Source organism: Ammospiza nelsoni, chromosome 8 (assembly GCF_027579445.1).
Source record: "Ammospiza nelsoni isolate bAmmNel1 chromosome 8, bAmmNel1.pri, whole genome shotgun sequence".
NCBI lineage: Eukaryota > Metazoa > Chordata > Aves > Passeriformes > Passerellidae > Ammospiza > Ammospiza nelsoni.
This window is the reverse complement of record NC_080640.1, coordinates 11933168-11958827: the sequence shown is the minus strand read 5'-3', so window position 1 is coordinate 11958827 and position 25660 is coordinate 11933168. Positions and strand designations below refer to the sequence as shown.

The following is a 25660-nucleotide window of genomic DNA, read 5'->3' as shown; positions in this document are numbered from 1 at the left end:
CCATTGTATTTACCACTGTACCTCAGACCCATCTCAGATGCCTAACCCTGCCCACAACCACCTGCAAGCACAGAACAGCCATCCTCAATAGTTCAGGGATGGGGCTAAAAACACACTTTAATTGGGCTGTTTACATTAAAGATTATTTTTTACCAGAGTTAAAAAAAACCAAGAAAGTACAAAAATATTCTTACAAGATGAACAAATTACTTTTAAAAGTGCTTTGGTTTGGCCCTGTGTGTGTCCTGTCTCACTGTGCTGCTATAAATGGGCTCCACTTGGGGTTGGCAAAGCTTGTGGAGAGGGAATCCCAGGGCAGTGCAAGGCCAGGGTTTTTCACAGGGCCTTGTGGGCTGCATCTGATCCCTGACAAACCATGCATTTGGTGGGGAAGGGATTGTGTTGCTATTACATTACACTGCAACAGGATTGTTTTCTTTTTTCTGCATAGTTGGCTACTTGTTAAAAAACCCAGGTTTTTACATATCTGGGAGTAGTACAAGAAGCCTGGACTAGGTGAGAGAGGAAGCCCTTGTCAGCCCAAGGCCATCAGCCTGGGAGCTCAGGGGCACAAAGCCAAACATCAGTAACAGGAGCAAACACCCACACGGGCCATGGTGGACACACACAAGAGACATTCAGATCTGAACTATCAACTCTAAGGGGTCAGCTGAGCAGTGAGGATGTTTTAGCATTAAGGCAGTGAAGACTCAGGCTAATTTTCTATAGGTTGCTGGGAATGCTGCCCTGTGCATAACTGAGCTACCTCTTTCCTTAAACACCAACAGCTCTTCTTTTTCTTCTGCCAACATACAGTTGTTCACCTGGGGACCAGAAAAATCAAAAGGAGGGTTAGTTGAAAAGACCATGTAAAAAGACAAAAGATCCAAACCAAAAAACTGAGGCTGTGTTTTCCAGCAATTCCCAGGGATGGGCTGGTGCCATTTGTGACAGTCAGCCCTGCTCTCCTGGGAATGGCAGGTGTTCCTACCTTTCTCTCCCTTCTCTCCTTTTGGTCCCCTGTGCCCTTGTCTTCCTGGTGGGCCCATTGGCCCAGGGTCACCTGAAGGAATGAGAAGACCAAGTTTGCCCTTCAGCACAAGTGACCCACAGAGAGGGACAGGCCAGGGAAAGGGACACCAAATCAGGACAATGTTTTGGCTGAGATCCTGAAGGTGCCACCCTCACTGTGAGAGGGTGTGACCTTGAGCAGTGCTGTGACCTCTGTGGTCACAGTGCTGCTTCCTGGCCCTGACAAGGCTGAAGAGGGAAAGGATGGCAAGCCTTACCTTTGGGTCCACGATAACCTCTCTCTCCCTTTTCACCAGGTGGCCCCTGGATGGCACCATGTGCTGGAGAGGGAAATGAAGGAGAGAGTGAATGAATGGGAGAAACCACTGCCCACCCAGAGAAGCTGTGAGTCACACTAGAAGGACATTCCTCTTGGTTAGATAGTATTAGACTGACAGCGAGGTTTCTAAACAGGGTTTTGGTCCCAACAAAGTCCCAAGGACAGGCTGTGGTGTCATTTTACCAGCACTGCTGTGTCACTCTCTCTGGGTGTCCTGGCTGTCACTAGGGCTGGAGCTGGCCCATGCTCAGGGTGGGGAATCTGAGAGCAGAGTGAGCAGCTGGCTCATGTTTCTGTACTTGTGCCAGCCCAGCCATGTTAAAATGGGCCACAGAGCTTGTAAGCACAGAGGCCTTCAGGGTTTGGGATGAGTTTCCTACCAAGAGTGGGAAAAACTGATGTCCTTCTTAATGATAAGACTGCACCTCCCCAGCAAGCAAGGAAGGAGATGGAAAGACCATCCACCTTCAAGTCTGCACTTAGACTTTTGCACTGTGCAAAGGTGAGAAGATCAGTAGGTCTGTGAGAGGCTGGGGAGATCTAATATGCATGAGCCAGAAATGCCAAACCAAAACGTCACTCACTTCTGAAGAAGTCCATGAGGTCTGCGGTGACATTGCCATAGGCTGCAAAGACCTTGCTGATGCCAGGGGGACCAGGAGGGCCTGGGGGACCTGCAGGCCCCTGAGCTGTGTAAGACATCAGGTCCTGGAGAATACCTCGGCCTGTGGAATTAAAGATGCCATTGAAAGGAGCTCTAGGAGAACTGTGGCTGCATGCTGAGGCAGAAGGTGTGAGGGAGAGGTATAGACAGCAGGGAGGAGAGGGAAGGGAACAGCGTGACCAGGCCCAGGGGGTGTGGAAGTGCAGGCTGGGATGGGGAGGGTCAGGATGAGCAGGCACTGCACTCACTCTGCAGGCTCTCTGACACACGGAGTGCCAGCTCGTTGTAATCCAGGGAACCTGTGAAGGAGTTGCTGTAGGATCTCGACCCTGCTGATGATCTGTGAGATTCCTCCTCTTCCAGCAGCCCATCAAAAGACCCAGCAGTACCCATGGAGGCATCGTAGGCGCCATTGCTGCCCACTGAGGCATGGTAAGAGGATCTGCTGCTCATGGAGCTGCCATAAGAGCTGCCTGTGCCCACTGAGCCCCCGTGGGAGCCCTCAGCACCAAGGAATCCTCCGTGCAAGTGCTCAGAAGCTCGTAACCCATTGTATGATGAAGACATAGACCCAGACACAAAGCCACTGTCTCCTTTGGGTCCTGGTGGTCCTGGGGGCCCAGGGGGTCCTGAGATGTAGCTTCGAACTTCTTCACCTACAAAATACAAGGGGGGACACTGGGCTTGACAGAGATACCACCTGAATGAAGACTGGAGTGTGAAGTTCTGTCTCACCAACCATCAGTAACCCTCATCCAGTGCCATTTCTCACGCAGCAGGCACATATCAACCTTGAACTTCATAGATGGCAAGACTACCTCTTTCCTATCTCTCCCACAATTTTGTGTGCTCAATCTTAGGAACATGCCCAATGATTTTGCAGAAGGTTGCACTCCTCAGACCAATTTCAGCACCTCTGCCAGAAGAGCCATTCTGTGACCAGTTTACCAAAACTGAGGTGTTTTTGAAAGCCTGCCCTGGACAGCTTGCCAGCATGAGCTCAGACCATTGGTGCTTCACAGCTAGCTCAGTGCTGCCTTCCAACCCTTCCATTATCCATGGCTCTGTGGGCAGATGTTTGCCAAAGAAAATGCTTTTCCCATGGTAAAACTCTTGGTGACCTTCCTAGGGACCCATGTTCAGCACAGGCCAACTGCAACTACCCAGTGCTTGTCCTTGTCTCACAACACAGGCTTTGGCTGGCAGTTGGACTGAGAGGAGAGAAGCCTACAGGGTGCAGCACATTCCTGTAGACCTGGCTGTAGGGGGAAGGCTCCTACAGGAATGTCTCAGCTGTGGCAGAGCCAGTCATCTACACCAGGTGAAGCATGCCTTGGGATGTGTGCAGGAAGGATGGATGGTGTTCCCTTACTCTTCAGGTACTGGATCAGCTCACTCCTGAACTCATCGCTGTTGGTGATGTCAGCATAGGACAGGAGGCCAGTTCCAGAGAAACCTGGTGGTCCTGGAGGGCCAGGAGGGCCTGGTGGGCCCCGGACTCCAGACAGGGAAGAGTATCCAACATCTTGAGACAGAGAAAGAATTATTTTTCATCAGTGAGAGGATAAGGAAATTTCACATATCTGTCATGATCTTGAAAGTTTAAAGGCTCCAACCCCAATTTCCATCCCTTTACAGACAACACTGACAAATTCTTTTCTTAATACAGTGACTTTGTTTCCAGGGGCAGTCACATCCCTGCTAAATCTAAGCTAAATCTCAGCCTCAAGTCCCCCCTGCATCTAAAAACAGAATCACCCTGCCAGCTGTGAGAAACATAAGTGCTTTACTTTGAAGGTAAGCAGAGATGTCCTCCAGAGAGGTGCCTGGTGATCCAGGGATCCCTGGAGGTCCTGGGGGGCCTGCAGGACCAGGGGGCCCAACAACACCACTGAATTCAGAGTCTGTAAGACACAAGAGAAGAAAAGAAGTCACCCAAACAACCCCAACCCTAATGAATGTTCTTTGACAATACAAGTTATACCAGATACAGCCAAGTGGAAGGGTTTTTTTCTCTCTGGTAATTCCTGGTGTAGTTTTCTTGGTGTACCTCACTTCCTGCATGTAGATGTCACACTGGACATTCAGGTGACTCCAAAGAGAGTAAAGTCCCTCTTTTTAAAATATACTTTTAAAGAGGCATAAGAAATGATGCCTTTATGTTGCAGAGTTTGGACACAACAAAGGGCTCCTTCATGCCAAGACACCCCCACTGCTGTTGCTTCTCACAGGGGCATGGTGATCCAGCTGCAGCCCCCTGTGGGGTGTGCAGGTGCCAGCAGAGGCCTGCAGTGCTGCTAAGGACAAAGGACCATCAGAGGGTTATTTGTGATGACAGGCCAAAAGGGAAATTCTGAGACTAAGGCTGTAAAAAAGGTCCTGGGGTCACACAGAGCCCAATGGCAGGAGAGTGAAGAAGCTGGCTTACTTCGCAGGTACGCTGTCAGGTCACTGTAAGATATCCCAGGTGACCCTGGAGGCCCAGGTGGTCCAGGCAGTCCAATGCTCATCCCAGAACCTGCAAAATCCAACAGATCCACATTATCAGAACAGGCTGTTACAGTGTGAGCAGACAGGCTGCAGGGCTTGTTCACAGGCAATGCAGGAGGGGCTCCTGCAGAGTGCAGAGTCCCCATCAGCAGCTGTGCCAGGAGCCAGAGCTCAAACCTTGTTCTGGACTTGTGACTTTGACCTGACAATCCCAAGGACACCCACAGACAGACAGGCAGGGGCTTCTGCTCCTGACAAAAGCTCTGCACCTCATGAACCCATTACATGATGGGGACACCCCTGGACAGACCAACTCTTTCACAGAGAAATATATCCTGACCACAGAGATAAAGGTTAGAAAGGCACTTAAAGGTGTTGGTGGGACTTCTAAGATGGCTAAGATGAAATTTTGTTCCTAAGCTCAATTTTTAACAAAGAAAGGATTCATTACTAGTCTGTCAGTGGTATCTTAGCTACAGGGTATCTTTGTTCTCTTCCAAGTCTCTTACAGTCCCTGTGAAGAGGTCTCTGTACACAGGGATTCACACAATTAGCACTGGAATAATTTCTACTGACTTGACAGCATGAGCTTTGTGCTGGGCTCCCAAAGGAACAGAGAGAAACACACACTAATAAAACCATTACTTGACAAGTAGTTGATAAACCTCCTGGTCAGCTCATCATAATCCAGTGACAGAGACATTCCATCTCCCCCTGGCCCAGGAGGTCCTGGTGGGCCCCGAAGTCCAATGAGATACTGACGGATTTCTTCTCCTAGAAACGAAAAAATCCCAGTTTTTAAGGCTGTCCAGCTGCTGCACAGAACCAGGTGTGAGGAGATCCCAGCCTGTGAGCTGAGCCTTCTCCAACAAGGAAACCACCAAAACCTATGGATGCAAAGCTCCTTTCCTCCCTCTTTTTGCAGTGAATTGTCCTGTATATAGTGCCAGAAACATTTGTGACAAGGCTGGGAACCTCCTATAATAAGGGTATAAGGAGGATGTGAATTTGGATGGCTTAAGGGACCTCTCTGTGGTCTGTTTTTTTTCAGGACACCCTGGACAACTTCTTGGGTAAAGGGAATGAAAAGCAGTTCAGCTGGGAAAGACCATGCTGAGCTTTGTGACACTTTGGAGCCATTTGGAGCACAGTGCTGGCCAGCAAAATTATTACCTTCAGGGACAGCCAAATGACAACCTGGAGATTTACCTGTCCGCCCACAGTAACAGTGTGTATAGAAAAGAATACAGAGTTGGGGATCTCCTTCACCTTAAGAACAACAACATAGCAAGGCTATGGGAGAAACACAGAGTGGGGGAGCTGGAAAGTACAACAGCCTGAAGCAGCTGCAGGTAACTCCAGTTGCAGACTGGAGACTGGAAGGGAAAGAGAGATCTCCAGGATGCTTTACCCTCAATTCCATGTTTCCCTTGAGGGTCACTTACTTTGCAGCAGGTCCAGAAGTTCTTGGTACAAAATGGATGTAGTGGATACTGAGCTAGAAAGTGACTCATAGCGACCTGAAGAGCCTGTGGGAATGCAAAGGTTTTACATGAGCCAGCATGAGACAGAAGGTGAGGGGGGTCAGGAAGGAACAAAGGACAAATGAATTAATTAACTGGTAGAATGGCCTTCTCATGCCCCCAGCTATGAAACAGTTGCTCTCTCACACATCCTGGTCATCACAGACAGCTGTGTGCTCTGTTCATTTCTGGTTCAGATTCCAGGCTACTTCCAAAAGCTCTGGGGATTTCATCTAATTTAGGAGCACCCAAGACAACCCCCAAATACTTGAGACCACATATACTAAACAAGCCATCTCTGTTTGGGGTCTTTGGGGTGTCAAAGAGTCTAACAGCAAACGTTTAATATAAGACTTTCCAAGCAGCAGCAACTGCTAGTTAATCTAACCATCTAGTTCTCACCTCCTAGGTGCTGCACAAGCTCAGCTGAGGGCATGACTCAGTACAGAGTTTATCAACATGGTGCTTACTTGTCATATAGCTCATGACACGGGTAGCCAGCTCTGCATAGTCCAAGGTCATCCCATCTGCAGTGGTGATGAGTCCAGGCGGGCCTGGAGGGCCTGGTGGACCTTGGGCACCAGTGAAATAATGTCTGACGTTGTTACCTATGTAAAAAGCCCAAGATATGCCCACATGACAGAGGGAAGACTGACCGTATGCACAATTACCAGACCTGCTTCCTTTGACAAGGAACAGGACAGCAGAAGGACAGTTCTACAGAGGCCACAATGGACAACAGCACTTCACAGTACTCAACAGAAATAAGCCCAGAGCAGCAGGGCTGTTGTTTCTAATAAAAGAGGGTTTCTAATAGAAGAGAACAAGGTCCTAGGGAGCAAGAGAGATAGGCAGGAAACTGCTGACCCACAGCAAAAATCTCATTATACTCACTCTTCAGGTAGTCAGTCACATACTGCTGAATCTCTTGAGATGAACCTCCACTTGGGCCAGGAGGACCAGGTGGCCCAGGAGGTCCTGGGGGTCCCGGAATTTGTCTAGATCCACCTACAGAAAGCATTGTAAGGAGAAGTGTTTTTGGCACAGTTGCATTAGACCAAGTGATAGTGAAGTGTACTTGCATTAAGCCCTTCCCACAGGCCTGGAAAGACCTTTGGAAATTGAATATGGAGGGGCTCCCCCTGCATATTTAAACACAGTCTGAGCATGGGCTATTTGGCAGTATAATGTCTTCAATTAATTCAGCATCTTATAATTCAGCAGGGCTGAGTCCAGAGACATTCCTGGCTTTGTACAGGCAGACCTGGTGGGTTTGAGCACTAGAGTGCAGTGCTGTGCAGAATACAGATGGAGATCATAGAGCTCAAGCTCATTAGTCTAATATCACTGCCCTGCTGCTCCCAATTCCAGTCAGCCTGGGCAGCACCAGTTCAAGGACCTATCCACACAGAGGCAAACTCTGGCTTAAAGGATTCCCAGTAAGTTGGAAAAAACCCCCTGTGAATTCTTAAATTTTATGATTTAAGACAAGTTGTGCAAGAAGGGTTTTGAACAGAAATCCCATCAGCATTAGGTTGGCACCCACACTGGTAAAAGTCAAAGGAGCTTTTTCAAAGCCTCCACCAGATATCAACATTCCTTCTTAATGTCAGAGCAATGATGGTCTGGCCTCTTACCTCGAGATGCTCCTGGGATGCCAGGTGCACCTGGGACACCTGCATCACCTGGAAAAGAGTGAGGGAGACAGACACTTGTAATGGGTGTGACTGCATCTTGCACACTTGGTCATGTGAAACAGCTGAGCTTCATGTTGTTAGAGAAGTAACTATCCAGCCCTTGCAATAACTGTCTTGAAATGCCAGCTTGCTGGGAAAGAGCATAAGGAAGAGACCATGGCAGCTTGCCTGAGCCTTCTGTGGCCTGGTCAAGTGCCTTGTGCTCACAGCAATTCTATTGCTCTGGTCCTGCTTTCCCTTAAAAGGCAGGGGTGAGCACAGCTCTAGTTCCCAAAAGACTGGGCTGTTCCATCTTTTAGTCTCAACCACGTTTGGATGTGTGAGGCCACCCCCAATAAAAGAAAGATGATTTTTAACTTCACCTTTTGGTCCAGGTGGGCCAGGTGGGCCTGGGGGTCCCTGTATGGTGACTCTTTCACCTGCCAGTTGCAGAAAGAGAGTCAGATTGACAGGAATAAAGTATGTAGACAAAATCCTGGCTCCGGTAAAATTAAGTTAGAAAGAATAGAGCAGGATTTTGGCCTGATTTCAGCCCAGGGACAATGAATTCAAAGGAGAAAAGGGGGCACAGACTAACCGTGGGAGGAGAATGCTGAAAGGCCAGGATCACCCGGTTCTCCTGCATGAGACACAGAAATGAAGGAGCACTCCTACACCCAGGCCAGCTACCCTGAAACCCACTGACATCTCCTTACCTGTGAATCCCCGCGGGCCTCGTTCACCTGTCAACAGGGAAGCACAGGAACAGTGTCAGGATTTGCTTTATTCTCATCAGCAGCATCCCAGCCCACACTGCAGCATATCATCTTAGCCTTCAATTTGTAGGGGAGAAATGGGTAAAGGGAGCACATTTTCCTGCCAGCTGAGCTACACTTCACAGGCCACCCCATTGCACTGAGTTAGTCCACAGTGCATTTGCAAAATGGCTGTCCCCTTCAATGGCAAATCTGAAGTTCTGAATGTTCTTGAGTATAATGGGCTTGCAAAGTTGGGATCTGAATACAGCAATTGCCTTGGCACCAGCACTGGAGACTAATAAATGTCTTTGACAAAGATTGACTTGTTTTACAGCAGACAGGAGTCCTACTTAGTGACAACTGTGCTAGCTTTCTTACAGACAGAGAAAGGCAGGAATTTCTGCTCCTAAGCCCTTTCTTCTTTTCAGTCTAAGGTGCTAAGACCCCTCTAGTAAGGCAGCACGATATACCCACCTGGGTCTCCCTTCGGGCCTGGTGGTCCTGGTGGACCTGGTGGGCCTGTGAAGAATGCTTCTGCAATTCAAACAAAGATTTCTTCATGACTTCCAACAGAACATGAAACAAGGTTTCCCCGGCTCCACTAGGTCCTAGCCTTTTATGTGCTCTCTGGAACCCCAACAGGACATTTCCAGGACCAGATGACAGAATGAGTGGCAAGGACCGACCTGAGGTGGACATGGATGATCCTGGTCGGCCTGGAGGTCCTGGCAATCCTAGAAAAAAGGGAAACAGAAAAGCTTCAGGAGGGATCAGCCTTGGCAAGTTGAAAACTTTGAGTGTCTTCCCAAAATACTTTTACTAATTAGTACTCTGGCTAGAACCCGCTGCAAAAGCAAATGTTCTTTGTTGGGCAGCATCTTGCTGCAGTGAAACTGTGTTGGTAGAAATCCACTATGTGGCATTCTGCTTCCAGCCCTAGGCCTTGGAAAAACCTCCCACTTTCCAGCTGGGTTTCAGAGGAACAAACTCTTACCTGGGGGACCATGAGGTCCAGGGGGTCCCTGCACAGATTCACCTGATGACAAATGAAACAGGGGTATTAGAAACATTTACTCAGCAAATTGCATGGCTCAGAAACATGCCATGCTGTGTCAGCATTCCATGCTTAGGGGCTGAGCTCTGTACATTACTCACCTGGTGGTCCAGGGGGACCTGGTGGTCCTGCTCGCCCTTGTAGCTCTCCCAGCACTGTGCAAAAGAAAAACACAAACAAGGGAAAATTGTTGCTATGGAGCAAGTGCTGCTATGGAAACTGTCAATATATTGCTGCTAGAAGCTCTTACAATCAAAGGTGGACTAAGATGGGACCTGAGTGACCTACGTAAGACCAGGATGAAGCAGAGGAGGGAGAAGAGAGATGTGTTTGGTAAGACATGAAGCAAAATACAGCTCTGAGTAGGATACTGGAAACAGGGAGGAAAGTAATGGTTCTTGAGAGAAAGAGCAAAGGACCAAAGGCTAAAGAAGGAGGGAAAGAACTTCAAGGAGAGGAGAGATTCTTTATAAGAGTAGAGAAATTCTGGGAGGAGAACACAACACAGAAATTATTTATCAAGCAGCTGCACTGTGTTATCTTGATTGTACTGTGTGATGTACCCTCACCTCCAAGCTGAGGCACAAACTCAAAGTTCAATGATGCTGTGATCCAGGACACCTGAATGGGGAGCTGGACAGTACTGAAGCATGGTCTGAATCTACATGGCCCCATTCAGCTGGTGATCAGGCAAGGATCATTTATAATTTTATGCCCTCATCTACCTTGCTGCAAACTTGCAGAGGTCCCAGATCCTAGGAATAGCAACTCTAAGTGCATTACACATCTCTGTGTAATGCAAAACAGTGCTGCACAGAGCAAGTGCTTTTCTTGGGATGTCACTAAACCATTCTGCTCAGCTCCACTTATTTTCATCTTAAAATTTTAAAATTTTTACAAAATGTTACATTTTTTTAACCTTAAAATTTATTTGCTCTCATGTGAATTCATCATTTAATTTGAAGAGAGATTACTTCTGTTGCTTAGATTAACATGCCTTTTCAAACTGGTTCTCATCTTACAGATGGCTCCATGCTCATATTGCCCAGGGAACTGCCCTGTGTGAACTCAGTGGCTGGAAGCTCTCAGCTCTGTATCTCCCCTGTTAGTGGCAGCTCATCAGCCACCATTCCTCAGCTTCCCTCTCTGTGATATGGGCCTGATGTCCTTTGCCTCCTTTTGAAAGGACTTTAGGATGTACAGATGAGGAGGAAAGAAGAGGTAGCTGGCATTGCAGACACACCACCACACACACATACTTGCCCCATGTCACATTGAGAAGAAAGAGTTAGGGGCATCTCCTGGTGGATGTGAGCAGGCCTTGAAGCTCTGACACACCTCCAGGCAAAGGAGTGGAAAGGCAGGGCCACTTACTTTGAGATGCTAATGATGAGACTTCTGTTCTGATGGTTTCTATCACAGCTTCACCTGGGGATCCTTTCTCACCCCGTGGACCTTTTTCCAGGAAAAAAAAAAAAAGAAACAGAGAAAGGGAGTTATGTAACTGAGAGAGGGTGACATTTTGTACCTACTCTGACAAGAGGTTCAGACTGTTCTTAAGAGAACTGGGAGCATGAACTCAGTCCCCAGATCTGAGGGACATTGCATTCAAGTGTGGAAATTATGCCCAGTTTGCTCTAACAGGATCAGAGAAAACCAGCTAAGAAAGGTTCTTAGGGGTCAGCTCTCTTCAGGCCCTTTCTAAGAGATGTCTGCCCAACTGGCAGTGCTTTCACAGTGACATTAATCCCAATTTGGCTCTAGTTTGCTCTCCTGCCTTTCAAAATGGCAGGAGGTATCCAGCTGGACTATATCCCCTATCACAGAAAGGCAACAGCACTTGAGGAGTGCCTTAGAAATACCAGCCTTCAGGAAAAATAGCATAAGAAAAAAAAGCCATCTGCAGCATCCACATGACACTGGCTCTTATCACCCTCTTACCACTCTTCTTCTTCCCCTGGGAAAACAAAAAATTATAAAAATTCTTTACTAGATCAATTAAGCCAAATAGTGCAACAAAATGAACTGAAAGGAAGAAATCTGTGAACAAAAGGGAGAGGGAATGAGCCAAGGGCTTAGAGAATTAGAAACTAAGAAAAACTAATGAATTCCTTTCTCTTAAGAAGCATAATCAAAGCTGAAGGAAAATGGTACCTTGCTGTCCAGGGAGACCAGCTGGTCCAACAGGACCTAGTTTCAAAGGAAAAACCCAAATTTCATTAGATTTTACTGGCTATTTTACAATAGCAGAAAATATCAATAGAACTTTTATAAGAACTGAGACTGAGACTATGAAAAAATGTATTTTCTACACAAACAAATGGAATTGCTATGGGGTATGAATTAATCAATGCCCCATATATTACTTGAATTTCCATCCTGTGGCAATTAAAATGCTTGGTGCCTCTTCGACTGGGGAAATAACCAGAATGCCACTGACCACAAAAGAAATGGAATGCAAAAGGCCTAACCCTCCTCTCACATTCCATACTGCAAACTGAGACTGCCTCTGCCAAACCAGCTCCAGGACTAGCTCCAGGCAGAAAGTGCCATGAGAGTCAGGGCTCAGGAACTCTGCTGCCTGACACCAGCATGCTGGAGGGCAGTGAGTGACTGGACAGAGGAGTCTGAGGCCCAAGCTCATGCACAGCCTGTGTGTGTGTGGGAGAAAGATTTACAGATGCTTGAGTGGGAATTCTGCTGCCTTGAGCTCAAAGCTGAGGCTGGAAAACAAGCACTTCCTAATTTCAGCAACAGTGCTGGGAAAGGGATGAGACACAAGCCTGCCTTCCTGAGCAGTGAAAGAGCTTGATTCTAGTCCCTGGATTTGACCTATCACTACTTTGTCCTCATCAGTACTCACCTGGAACACCTGGAGGACCAGTGGGGCCAGGTGGGCCTGGGGGCCCTGGTGGGCCTGGCAGAGTAACAGTTGATGAACCCTCTGAAAAACAAACACATAGATTAGCACACAGACACTAATATTCACACATCTTTACACTTCTATTTACACAGTGAATGTGTAAAAATCTATCCTTAAGGAATACCACATCTATGGCACATACATTCTCCCAGCACAGGGAGCCCCAGGACAAGTCTGACACACAATCAAGATGAATTGAGGAGGCACAACAAAACCCCAGAGAAAACCCTCCTAATCAGAAGTGTGACCCTCACAGCACTACATACCTGCACTTATGACTTTTCCTGGAGCTCCAGGTTCTCCTAGGAAAACAAAGGTACAAAAGTTGAGCTTCTTTTTAGGGGGGTGGGTGGGTAAGTGCTATAATAGGCTCAATAACATTATACTATTAAGCATGTAGTTTCTGTTCTTTCTGCCCTTTATCTCATGTCTGAGAAGTCACAGCAGTAGAAGGTCAGGGGGGAAGCAAGAGAGCTGTGCTAATGCAGAGAAGCCCTCCGATCAGCTTTCCAAGCACTACATCTGCCAGCACAGGCAATAGCTTGATTTATCTGAGGCAGGCACACAGCTTCCACTGCAGTCAGCAGGCATCTCATGCTCAGGGCAGAACCGGGCTTCAGAGGTTTGCTCAGAGGAGAGCTGCCGTGCCAAGTCCCTCAGCAGATGTCCCCACTGCCCTCTGTGTATGCTCAGAGAAGCTTTGCCTACCGTGCTTCTCAAACCTTCCCTTCCCAAAGCCACTAGATGCCACTGTTGATCCAGGGACTGGTCAGTGGAGCAGCTAATCCTTGCTAAAATGAAATCTTTAGAGAGAAAATGAGCATTAGCGAAGGAACAAAACTCACCTTTAGCCCCTGGTCGGCCGGGGTTGCCTGGAAGTCCTGATATGAGGTAGACAAACAATTTAAAATAGTTAGTGCAAATATTGTTTGCTGTATGCTTTTCAGGTACCCCAGCTGTTTCACTGGTGAGTTTACAGAAGGAGCTCCCTACCCAAGACCCCAGCCTTCAGCCTTTCTAAGCAGGTCTCTGAGGACTTTATAAGCCAGTGGAGGAACAGACTGAGCTGGTTGTGTCCTTGGGCTTCCCTGGTCCCACTGCTCCCTGGATGATGACACTGCTTCACAGATTTACCTGTAGCATCTTCTAGATACTGCTACCCGTCCTGAGGCTCCTGGATGGATTCCCTGTTGAACTGTCCCCCCCAGCCACCTCTGCTTACAGATGTCACATCCTCTGTTTCTACCTCTATTGCCACATCCTCTCCCTTCTGTTTCTGCTGCTGACTAGAAGGACTTTTCAGTGATGCGTGGGGAACTGAAATGTTATGTTATGTTTTGGGGAAAGGCAAAATTCAACACTCAAAAGCTTTGCATTGCTCAAAAATCACACATCTTGCACAAAGCCTGTCTCAAAAGCCAAAGGAGATTAGGAAACCTTGGGATATCACTTTGGAAATCCTGAGTACCACAGAGGGAAAATTACAAGGGTTTTTGAACTCAAATTAAAGTGTGTCATTGATACACTGGAATATGAAAAAGCCTACCTGGTGGTCCTTGAGGTCCTGTAAGACCTGTCAGAAAAAGGCAAAAACTTTTAAGATGTCTAAAAAATTTCATATGGGAAAAGGACAGACAGGGAGAAAAAGATTCCATTTATGTGAAATTATAGCACAAAAAAATTCTCAGAGTGGTGGAAACTGGCCTAGCAACTGGTATGTAAATCAGCTCATAGCAGCTGATGTTTGCACTGTGGGCAATTTTGGGATCATAAAGGGTCTAGATTCTCTATGTATTTTCCTTTCCTCACCACCTTAAGAATACAGAGATCCTCTGCCAGACTTAAATTCAAATTAAGACTGGAAATTGACAAATACATCTGCATTCCTGACTGAGCAAAAAGCATTTTTGTTCTCTTTATGCTTTTACCTGGCTCTCCAGCATCTCCAGTGGGTCCTGGAGGGCCTCTGGCACCTGGCATTCCCATAAGACCTGGTTCACCTAGGGATATAATCACCATTAATGAGACAGAAGTCACTGACATACAACCTACCAATCCATTCAAGCTTGGCTGTCCTGCAGCAATTTCTACCTATTGTATTCTCACAGCCAAGTGGCCATCTCCAGCATCAGTGTCTGGGAGGGGAACATCAATGACAGAAGAGTTCTGCAGAGAGGTAACTCTGTCACAAGTTTACAGCCTGCTCCATTATATGTCTCAGTTCCATGTTTACAGGTTGACTCTACAGTTCTGAGACAGAAGATCCCAGAACATGAATCTGCTGCCATCTTTCTCCCACCCCTTTTACAAATCAACTCCTACCAAATCAGAAAGTGCCTGCACTTCTACCTCAAAGGAAGCCCTTACCTTTTTCACCTGGCTGTCCATCACGACCAGCTTGTCCTGTCCAAAAAAAGAGATTGTCAGGGACTTCTGAAACAGTACCACTGTTATCCTGCCTTCCTCCAAAGTGGAGCACAGCCCCAGCCCTAAGAGTGGCTTTTCATCACATTGTATCTGAAAGAAACCTTGGTTGCCATCACTGAAGGTCCAGGAAGCATTCATTCAAAACTTAACTGCAGGACATTTTTTCTGAGTGTACAGACTAACCACAGCTGTCCAAAGGTAAGACCTAGGATCACAACAAGCATATTCCACTCCCATACTGTTTCCTTGTCTGTGCTCACAGAAACACAATCTGGGTGGAATGACATTGCCTCCCATATAAATACAGCTGCTTTCTGGTACCCACCTGCAGGTCCTTTAGCCCCTGGCTCTCCTGCAGGTCCAGGTAATCCTCTTGAGCCTTGCTCACCTGTAGCAAAATAGTATGAAAATGAATCAAACAAGTCTTGGACAATTCTGTCAGCAATATTTGCTGCTTTGCAACTGAAAACCAGCATTGATAGGATGTTCAGGCCTCATGATTCACAACTGTCTCTGGGCATTAGAAATGTTCAAGTGATGTGAATATAGGGCATGTGAGAGAGGATTTTCCTAAAGCTAAATACAAAGATTGTTACCAAGATTACTGGAATCAAGAATGGGATCTATTGGTTTATAATTTTGGTGCAAAAATAAAACTCCTATAATCAGTAACATCCTTATAGTATTTCAGAAAGCTAACTGGGATTGGCTGGGCTGTGCTTTTATTAGGTCGGCTGTTACTCCAGTATTTCAATCCACTGACCTGTCATTCCACGAGAACCCTTCTCACCCTGATCACCTGTGGCAGAAAAAAGGGACAAATTCTGTGAGATTGCTTCATTGTAAAATGTTTCCATCAGGGAATATGAAGTCTGCTTTCTGACAAGAGCACAGAAGAAAAAGCCAAAGATGGATAAGGATAAAACCCATGGACAGTATCCATATCTAAAGGAATCTAAAGAAAATTAACCACAAAAGAATACCTAATTGGTCAGCATACCTTTGGGTCCAGGGGGTCCACTGGCTCCTTTTTCACCTGAAAGAGATATGGGTGATTGAACAATGGTAGTAACAAATCATGAGGGAAAGGCATTTAATGCATCAAGGGAAATAGAGATTCTGTGGTACCAGACAAACTCAAACTGGAAATTCCTTCCCTTTAACACAGCTCCATCCACACAACTGTTTTTCCTCTCTTAGACTGCTATGTTACCTCTGTGTCTTCTGCATTTCTCAATATTTGCTAGCAATCACTGACTAATTTTGGTTTGTCTCCCTTTTCTTCAGTCTTATGCTTTTCTTTGCCCACAGAATCAAAATGTAACACGGTCAGATCACATCTGCTGCTCAGAGCAGTGCTATAAAAGCACCTCAGCTAGTGCTGCTTGAATTGCCAGGAGGAGGAGAAAGTTACCTTTAGCACCTGGGAGTCCTGCTTCACCTCTAAATCCTTGTAGGCCAGGAGGACCTGCAGAAAAATGAGATGGGGGTTTTTCATTCATCCCACTCACCACAATGCATCACTGAAGCAGAAAAACTATGAGAAGCCGTCACTCTGTCACTCTGTTTTTTTTCTCCTCAGCCTCTAGATGCCACAGCAAAGTAATACAGCACTCACCTGGAAGACCTTGTGGGCCTGGAGAACCCATCAAACCTGTAAGGAACATGGATTTTCTTTTAGTAACACCAAAATAAGAAAATTATCAAATTGCTTTCAGTTTGCACAACAGCATCCACAACTCAAGAGGTGTTTAGTGGATTGGAAGTTCCCCAGCCACTAGAAGAATTTGCATTACTGGCATCCTCAAAACCAGGACAACAAATTCAGAGAATTTAGTCCTTGTGACATTGAAGAAATATTTTCCACTTAAGTAAAGAGACCCAAGCCATCTATCTCAGCTGAGATGCTGGGATATGTGCTTCAGACTATTAGTTCCCTTTTCTGGTTACTGCAAATGAAATGGGACAGCTGGAGGGCCCATTTACTCCTAACCTCTCTGTTAGGTGTTCTCTCTCTATCTTCACATTTACCTTTTAGGCCAGTAGAACCTGGGGGTCCAGGTGGCCCTGGAGGACCTGGCTCACCAATAGCACCTGCAAAATAAGAGTATGAATAGACATGGTAGAATAGAGCCATGGTCCCATTTCCCCATTATTCTATCTACTGTTATTCTTTCTCTGGTAAGTGTCATGAATAATCTGCTCATCAGTTCAAAACACCCAAACAGATATGCACTGTCCAAGAGAAGAATATGAGCTCTCTGAGCTTTAGCAAGATGAATTCCTCAGCTTTGATGATCTGGGTAACAGGGAAGAAGATAACCTTGATAGTGAAGTGATTTTGGTTCTGTCAGACTCAGACTTGACTGTAAGATCTGGGAAACCAAAGCAATCCTTGTTTATCCATTATAAGTCTGACAAAAAAATAATCCCTAAGGACATATTAATCTGTGCTGGGAAATGTATAGATGAAATCTGGATTTGAATAGTGAAATCAAATTTTATCACTGAGGTGTTCTATTAATCAGGACCAAACTCTTGCTTTTGTCCTTCTCTGTCTTATCCAACAACAAGACACTTGGTTCCTACCTCTGTCTCCTTTTTCTCCAAATCCAGGTGGTCCTGGTTCCCCTCGAGGCCCTGGCATCCCTTCTCTACCTCTTTGTCCCATGGGACCTTCCATGCCAGGCTCACCTACAGGAAAGAAATGCATTGTAACACCAGGTGTCTGTGGGAGGGAGGCCTTGGGCAAAAGGATCCATGGCTGGCTCCACTGGGGAAGGCAATGATCACACACCCAGGTGTCTGTACTCCTGTGCCATGTGTCAGTCAGTTGTGAATGACTCACAGCACTGACAGAGATGCTCACCCACGCTTCCCTTTTGGCCTTTTGGTCCTTCTGGTCCTGCATGCCCAATTGGACCAGGAATGCCTGGAAAGAAAACACAGTAAGCATTCAGAGTTCTTGACTATGTACCATAAAACAATAACATGCAACTTAGGGAAATCTGGAGAGATTAATTCTATGGGGTAAAGAATATATTACTCATAAGATGGGTACTTTATCTCTTTAGAAGAACACAATACATATAAAAGCACAGGAAAGCTGAACCAAGTATTTATGCAGCTGTAGGACTCTTTCAGTGCTGGACTAGAATCTTCACAAATTCAGCATGTTCAACTAAGGGGAAGTCTGGCCAAGGCTTTGCTTGTAAACAAGTCTCTGAGCTGTGTCTGTAGCTCAGCACCAAGGTATTAATCAAGTGACTTAATCTATGCTAAATATTGACTCTTCAGAGAACCACCTTGAGCTAAATTCAAGGAATTTTGCAAGGAAGTGCTGTATTTGTTCTTGCCCACAGTAATGTAAACAAATGTCCTCCCTTAAAGGGGAATTGAACTATAGCCCACCTGGGACACCAGGAAGTCCTCGATCACCTGTAGACAGAAACAAAGAGACAGTCAGTGGGGAATAAATTTTCTCTTTTTGTCACTTTGGCTAACCCTCACCCTCATAAAAAGAAGCTTATGTTCCTGGAATATTTACAAGTTCTAGGGCCTCCAGCAATTGTCTCCCTTGTATTTATGTAAATAATTGAATCATTCACACCATGCAAAACCCTCTGGGCACTGAAGCACTCTGTGATTAAACCAGGTAGAGCCTGGCTTCAGGAATGACTCATCCAGGCAAAAGGAGCTTCTAGATTCAAAGTGAGATTTTTAACCAGAAAACAGGAGAAAAACCCCAACCTTCACAACAATATCTGAACTAACAGATAACTGGCATTAGCTTCTCCACATGTTGGAGTTACAAAATACCATTTTCTACCCAGGTCCTATGACAGGCTGCCAATCTATCTGAGAAAGCAGGTAACTCCAGACTCACCTTTGGGACCTTGTATTCCCATGTCACCTGAAAAAAGTGAAAAAAAAAAAAAAAAACCTGAATCAAGAGACATCCACGTCATTCTTTTTGTCTTCTACAAGACTGTGCATTGCCAGAGCCAAGGAATGGGACAGGGGAAGAGAAGGACTATATGGCTGTACCTTTCTCACCACGTTCTCCTCTCTCCCCTCGGAAGTAGCCTGTAAGAGGAAGTGAAGGGGCTGTTAGAGCTCATTATACAGCACAGTAGATACTCATTTCAAGAACAAGGATACTTCTATTTGGATTTCAGGCCACAGGCAGCACAGTATGGTTTGTGAGTTTCCTCAGTAAATTTGTTTTCACAAATACATGAAATTTCTAAAGATGGGAGAATGTTGGCTGCTCTGTTGTTCATCTCTTTCCATCATGTGCTAGACAGAAGTAAATCACCTTTCCCCTGCTAACAAAAGTAGCATGAGAAATAAGGTATGGGTTCATTTTTTGACTCTGCTCACCTCGTTCTATTTCCTTATTCAGTCTGCTCTTCACCATCAACCAGACTGACTCTTCATTTTCATATGGGAAGGTTGAGGAGAGTGAGCTACCATGAAGAAAATCTACTCTTGAAACATCCTTTTCTACTACTGAATTCCCTTGGTTGATTGCCAGGAGGGCACCATTGATTCTTTCCAGGTCTTCCACACGAGATTTCAGCTTTCTCACTTCTTCAGCTGGAAGGTTAAAGGAAAATGCTAGGGAACATGCTGCCAGATATGCATGCCTGAAACATCTCATGCTATCACAGGAACATGGCAACACTGTCATGTAGCTATGGCCACTGAATTTTGAAGAATTCTTTTTTTTCCCCAGAAGGGATATCTGGAATTTAAATGACAGCTTTGGAATCTGTCAGTCTTGGAGCAGTAGACCTCAGATCTCAGAAGCTTTGCTATCCTACTCACCCCAAGATTATATAACTCCCCAACAAAGACTGTATTCCTTATCCATTCTTTCTGTCCATTTGTAATATCTCAGTGGCAAGTCACCATCAAGCTGAATGTTTCCCTCAGTTCTCTGGCTTGGTATCTCTGGTGCTTGGGCTTGTTCCCAGCTTAAACCCTCTGTCATTCTATACCATTCAACATTTTTTCCTCAGTTATCTCTTACCCAGAGCAATGAGTCCAAAAAGCAATCCAAGGAGGAACAACCAGGCTAGAAGCAAACCCAGGAGCCATTTCCACCAGCTACAGCAGGAACCACAAGGACACCAGGATGGTGCTGATCCAATTGCACCTCCTGCATCACCACTTCGTATTTCTGGAAAAGGGAAGGAAGAATCTCCTGATTTATGAAGAGTTCCTTGACTTTAGAGTTAAGAATCTCTTACAATAAGGACATCAAGGCCTGATCCATTATATAAAGGGCTATGGAAAAAATCTTTATGCCACTCTGTGCACATGGTGAGTGTAATTCTAGTCCCTGTGGAAGTTGGGAACAGTATTTCCAAAGGGAATTCAAACAGGGGACAAAACCATTCAGTGTATTTTAAAATAACAGCTGGAAAACATGATCACATGAGCGTGAATTTTTTGTACACATCTGAGCCCTAAATGACAGCAACAGCCAGCATGGTCTGTCTGACCCTCTCTTCCCCATAAATCTGTCCCAGTAGCAGGATGCAGCTGGACTGTCAGCTATCTGATTTTCTCTAGTCATGCAAAAATAACCCAACTGTCCACTTATCTACAATCAAATCACTGCTACCAATTTCTCTGGTAGCCTCCTGAAGATTCCCTCCCTCTCTCTGATTCATTGCTCAGAGACCACTCATGTCCCTCAAGAACAATTGCTTTTTTGTGTACTGTGCTTTGGTGCTTCTTCCAATGAAAGTCTGAGTGGCATCACTTACCTGCATAAGTTTCTTTGTCCCGTTTTGGCATGGATTTCAGCCCTCCTGTTTTAACAACAGTAAAAGAAGTTTTACCAGTCTTTCTCTGCATGACAAAATTTAGAGTGTGGGCTTGAAAGGGAAAGGTAGTAAGGAGGCAGAAGGAGAAAGTTGTGTTGCACTTCCACAGAAACAAATTCTTACCATTTGCATCTGATTTCAGGCCAGTATCTGTAGCATAAGAGGAGGAAAAGCCCTGCTTCTCTTTCTTCAAAGTGTCTTCTCCAAAAGATCCTGAATAGGAACCAAATATAATTAGAAACATTACACCAGAAGTTAAACCAGGCCAATCTTCTTTCATTGGTTAAGGTGGATTTTTCCTGGGAAGACACAATAGCTCTGCTGTCTAAACCATATCTAGTTTGTTTTTATTCTCTCAAAGCTCCTGAGCTTTGTGAAATATCCCAAGGCACACTCTGGAGCTTCAAAAGCAAAATCCAGAGCCAGGTTTCAGCTGGCATGCTTAAAAGCTGCCTGCCTGTCAGAGGTTCTTGTATGATGTACAAGTTAGGTGTAGTGCCCTGAACATTGAACTTCCCTTATGATCAGTTTCTCTGCCCTCAAAATAACCACATGTCCTGAAGGAGGAACGTTACCTCCACTAAGCCCAGTGTTAGAAGCACTAAAGACTTTGTCAGTGTCCTTTGTCATGACCAAGAGCTCCATCTCCTTTGCAGGTGCCTTCTCCTTCTCCAGCAGCAGGAACTTGCAGTCTTTGCGCAGAATGTCGTCTCCCTGGGAGCTCACAGCAGTTCCTCCTGCAATATTAGTAAAAGATGGTAGAGAGGAGATGAGGGCCATTGAGCCCATAACTACAAGCCACATCACTTCTGTTCATAAAAACAGGTGGTCACATTGTGATTGGGGTTGCCAGTACAAAAAGAGCCCTGTAAGACACTGGCCACTAAAGGTAACAGGACAGCTGTGCATGTCATTAGGTTTCTTTGGAGATGTGCATTTCACTAGCTGGGGAGGCCCTGCTGCCAGAAATGGGGAACATCTGGAATTCAATCATATGTAGAAGTGATTTGCTCAATGAGCTCTTTGCTCCTCAAGCACACTTCCTGTGGAGTCAGAGAAACTCATTCCATTACTCTAGCAGAACCTGGAGTAAACCTTTATTAGAAATGTTATCATAACTTCTGTGGTCTTTATATCTATTTTTAAGCCTTGTCTTTGGGAGTCCTTGGATTACAAGGCAAACTTGGCTTTCTTTACATACAGAGAAAAAAAAAGTGCAGTTTGTAACTCTCAGAATTGCAGAAAAGAACTGGAAAGGATGAATCCTGACTGTTCAAAGACAAAAGGCTTCCCTCATTTAAAAAACATATTCTGGTCATGTATAAGTCAATTCCTTCATTTTTGAGTGGTTGAAGCTGAAACTGGTACAACTGAAAAATTATTTTTAAGAGCAACATTGCAAATGTTTTGGCTTCAAATAAAGTACAATTTCACATGTGTCATCTTCTATCCAGCTTCCTGAGCTGAAATAGCTCAGAATTAAACAATCCAAATTATTGCAGAGAACTGAATCAGACCAGTTCATTTGCTCATTCTTAGATTCTGACTCTCTTTTCAGAAAGGTACTGGTAGGAGACTTGGCTAGTGACAAGTTATGCACCTGAGAGTCACTTAATGAGTCTCAAACTCATTTTTATGATATTCTTGTACGAGGCCATGCCTAAACACCTGTGAATGACAGACTCACCTGCTGAGGCAGACACACCAGTACTTGCCATGGTGTTGCTCTGAGAAGTGTTCTTCATCCCATATGCTGCAAAGAAGAAATTCAACAATGACTGAGATGAAGGATAACAAGGGATCTACACACATCAAAATATTTAGAAAATCTGTTCTCATTCAGTGTTCCTAGGACAACTCAAACAACCAAGGGTTTCCCCAGCACGCAAATTTCTAGTGCATCAGCACTGGGAGCTGCTCCTGCACATGCACAGCAGAGGAAATGTCCCTGAATATCTCTTCATACCACACTGTGCCACACAAGAAGATGATGAGGAGGCCTCTGTCAAGATGAACCTTCTAATCACTACAGAACAGGTGGGAGAAGGAAGCACACATTGGTGACCCTCACACTTTCTCTAGGCTTACTTTGTTGCTGACTTGCAGAGACTGCTGTAGCATTCTGGGTTGCAGAAGAAGAGCTTGGAGACAGGTTGTTTTGAACTCCAAATACTGCAAAGAAAAGCATTGCAATGAGGGTTATATGAGTCCTGCAATGCAGGTGGCATTCTGGTTAAAACCCAAACAAAACCAGTGACACAAAAATAATGACCTCTCCCAACAAATTTCACCAGCTTTCTGGAGGCACCACAGGCCTTACAACAAAATGTCTTGTAACTTAGTTCACCTTGGTGTATTGTTATTGTTGGCTCAGGACAATCATGGCAACCATTTTAAAACATTATCTCGAGTTACATTGTGAGCTCTCTTGGCTGCATGGACATTTCTGCAGGTGGGGCAAAGAGCTGCTGACACTCAGATGAGGAATAGGAGAGAAACTGGTATTATTGCACTGTAGTTGTCAGTGCCAGAAATGCAGTGCTGTCAAAGTGTGAAGGGAAGAAAAATCTGACCTGTAGAGGAAGAGCTCAGGCCCGCATTCAGAGTATGATTGCTGGGAGCCAGGTTATTTGGAACACCAAAAACTGCAAAAAGAAGTGAAATGTTATTACTGCTCTCAAATCTAGCACCAAAAGGTCAATGGCACAGTCCCAGAAATTAAGAGTCAACTTGGAAATGCAACTAATGATAATGCACAATAATTGCACAGAGGAAAAATCTTGACAATAATAATAATCACCCTTTTACTGAACTGACACAGGCAAAAAATCCCGCCTCAGACAAGATGAGATCATGTGACAGTGAGAGAAAGTAAAGCTTTAAATAATATTTCATCATAAAGCTTCTTGTGGTTTTTCTCTGCAACTGGGGAATGTGGAATCCCTGGCATTTAGAAATGGGCCTCACCAGGTGTAAGAACACACAAAGCTTACTTATAATATCTTTAGTATATGAGCCATTCTTACAATGGGCCAGGATAATCCAACATTAGTTTGAATCTAAACTGGTTTTTATAGGGAATGTGAGGTTGACCTCTTTTATAAAGATGACATCAAAATTTAATGACAGTCACAGAGCCAGGACAATAAATCTCACACAGAAGGATTTTGAGATAGATTCAGTGGAGAAGCAGAGAGCACCAAATGACAGAAAACCAGAGAAAATTCAAGCATATCCCTTGCCATTTTGATTATTCCATCATTTTAGCTTGTACTGTGCAAAAAAGCCTGCTTTTGACCCAGTTTCAGGATAGTTCCATCCTTCAAACCTGGGCAATCCAGGGAGCATACCTGATCCTGTAGAGTGAGACATGGCATTGATCAAGGAAGAGCTGTTATGGTATCCACCAAGGGAAGACCCAGCAGGCAGAGTGGAGGACCACATGTATGAAGGGAGGGCAGTATTCAGGATGGTTGTGTCATATGTCCCTGACACTGAAAAAACCAAGCAGACAGAAGTGGTTTTCAACAAGGCCAGGCTTGTGGCTTAACATACACTGCAGGTTTATAGGACAAACAACTTACATTTCAATTATCCTTGTAGAGTCAACCCAATGACTCCAGGTTAGCATGGCATAACTGACCTCAAACATCAGCTGATTACAGCCCACACAAATTTTAACCAATGGAATACAGATTGACCTGATAGCATGATCATTCACAGAACACCTTGAAGAGATTTCATTGCTCATAGATGGTATGGTACCAGAATAAACCATCCCAGTCTGCCACTCCATTAATAAATCGCCATGGGATGTATGGCTTCTGCTTTCCACATGTCTCTGATTGGTTCACTAGTGTACTGGACTAAAATTCTATTTTAGACAGGATTGGAGCTCTGAGTAAGACAAAAGATATTGTTTTTAGACATTGATGGAAGACAATGGAATCCTCAAGCCCTGTTGTGGGGTGTATAAATAAGTAAAAAAGGTTGTAGTATTTTAAGTACCACTTCAGTTATAGAATCACAGAATGGTTTGGGATTAAAGGGACCTCAAGGATCATCTAGTTCCAACCTCCTGCTATAGGTAGGGACACCTTGCACTAGACCAAGTTGTTGAAAGTCTCATCCATTCTGGCCTGGAACACTTCCAGTGATGGGGTATCCACAACTTCTCTGGGCAACCTGTGCCTCATCACTCTCAAAGTAAAGAATTTCTTCCTAACATCTATTAAAGCCTGCCCTCTTTCAGTTTGAAGCCATTCCCCCTTGTCTTCTCATGCAGTTCCTGATGAGTTATTATGAAATGGAATGGCTAATAAATCACGCACTGAAATGTTGTCTTCAGTCCTATCTCTCTGTCTCACTTGGAGATAAGAAATCAAATCACTCTCAGACACATTTACTTAGAGCTCTTATCTCTGCTAGAAATACCTCTGAATTGAAACTGGTGGCAGAAAGAATGGACTCATTTATTTGGAAATTAGACTAGTCCCTATAAAGACACCCAAGATGGCTCTTGTTACAGCAATACCTGGACAATCTTTCAGCATTCTGACCCTTTTTCTGTACAGGAACACCATGTATTCTTATCTGAATGTTCTTAACAACTGAGTACTTTTTATGGCAAATGCTGTTTGGAATGAGTGCAACATTGCTAATGCCAAGTACCTGACTGAGAGCTCTCAGTGACCATCTTTGTCTCCACCACGGCCTTTTTCGGTATCGGGAGGGTACCGGATGATGACCGAGTAGGGCTGCAGCTGGCAGATCGACTTCCCTTCAGCAAACGTTTCACATCATCCAACTCTGTCCCTAGCAGGAAAAGCAAATGTCCAGAGTCACACAAAAGCCAGTGTTTCATTGTAATCCTGCTCTGGTTCTAAATGATTCGGTGGAATTTATCTGCATGTGTATGAAGTTGTTACTTTCTGGGGGGGGCCACTTAATGACAAAG

At 45.1% G+C, this 25660-nt stretch overlaps 1 protein-coding gene across 1 annotated transcript in view; it reads right to left on the bottom strand.

Moving 5' to 3' along the window:
* Positions 1 to 91: 91 nt before the first annotated feature.
* Positions 92 to 25660, bottom strand: part of COL17A1 (collagen type XVII alpha 1 chain) — a 37014-nt gene continuing 11445 nt past the window's right edge. Inside the window, 50 exon segments of the mRNA XM_059476635.1 lie at positions 92 to 824; positions 992 to 1021; positions 1023 to 1063; positions 1290 to 1352; positions 1936 to 2076; positions 2264 to 2671; positions 3388 to 3540; positions 3806 to 3919; positions 4444 to 4533; positions 5151 to 5279; positions 5951 to 6034; positions 6499 to 6636; positions 6923 to 7036; positions 7666 to 7713; positions 8088 to 8144; positions 8303 to 8344; positions 8421 to 8447; positions 8937 to 8996; positions 9149 to 9196; positions 9457 to 9498; positions 9618 to 9671; positions 10891 to 10971; positions 11671 to 11706; positions 12380 to 12460; positions 12706 to 12741; positions 13285 to 13320; positions 13986 to 14012; positions 14368 to 14439; positions 14807 to 14842; positions 15192 to 15254; positions 15630 to 15665; positions 15867 to 15902; positions 16281 to 16334; positions 16485 to 16520; positions 16898 to 16960; positions 17456 to 17560; positions 17736 to 17798; positions 18278 to 18304; positions 18753 to 18779; positions 18914 to 18952; positions 19250 to 19465; positions 19902 to 20051; positions 20644 to 20688; positions 20827 to 20916; positions 21279 to 21440; positions 22391 to 22456; positions 22792 to 22875; positions 23277 to 23348; positions 24054 to 24197; positions 25375 to 25518. Of these exon segments, the coding sequence (XP_059332618.1) occupies positions 711 to 824; positions 992 to 1021; positions 1023 to 1063; positions 1290 to 1352; positions 1936 to 2076; positions 2264 to 2671; positions 3388 to 3540; positions 3806 to 3919; positions 4444 to 4533; positions 5151 to 5279; positions 5951 to 6034; positions 6499 to 6636; positions 6923 to 7036; positions 7666 to 7713; positions 8088 to 8144; positions 8303 to 8344; positions 8421 to 8447; positions 8937 to 8996; positions 9149 to 9196; positions 9457 to 9498; positions 9618 to 9671; positions 10891 to 10971; positions 11671 to 11706; positions 12380 to 12460; positions 12706 to 12741; positions 13285 to 13320; positions 13986 to 14012; positions 14368 to 14439; positions 14807 to 14842; positions 15192 to 15254; positions 15630 to 15665; positions 15867 to 15902; positions 16281 to 16334; positions 16485 to 16520; positions 16898 to 16960; positions 17456 to 17560; positions 17736 to 17798; positions 18278 to 18304; positions 18753 to 18779; positions 18914 to 18952; positions 19250 to 19465; positions 19902 to 20051; positions 20644 to 20688; positions 20827 to 20916; positions 21279 to 21440; positions 22391 to 22456; positions 22792 to 22875; positions 23277 to 23348; positions 24054 to 24197; positions 25375 to 25518 (4124 nt within the window). The 3' untranslated portion in view covers positions 92 to 710.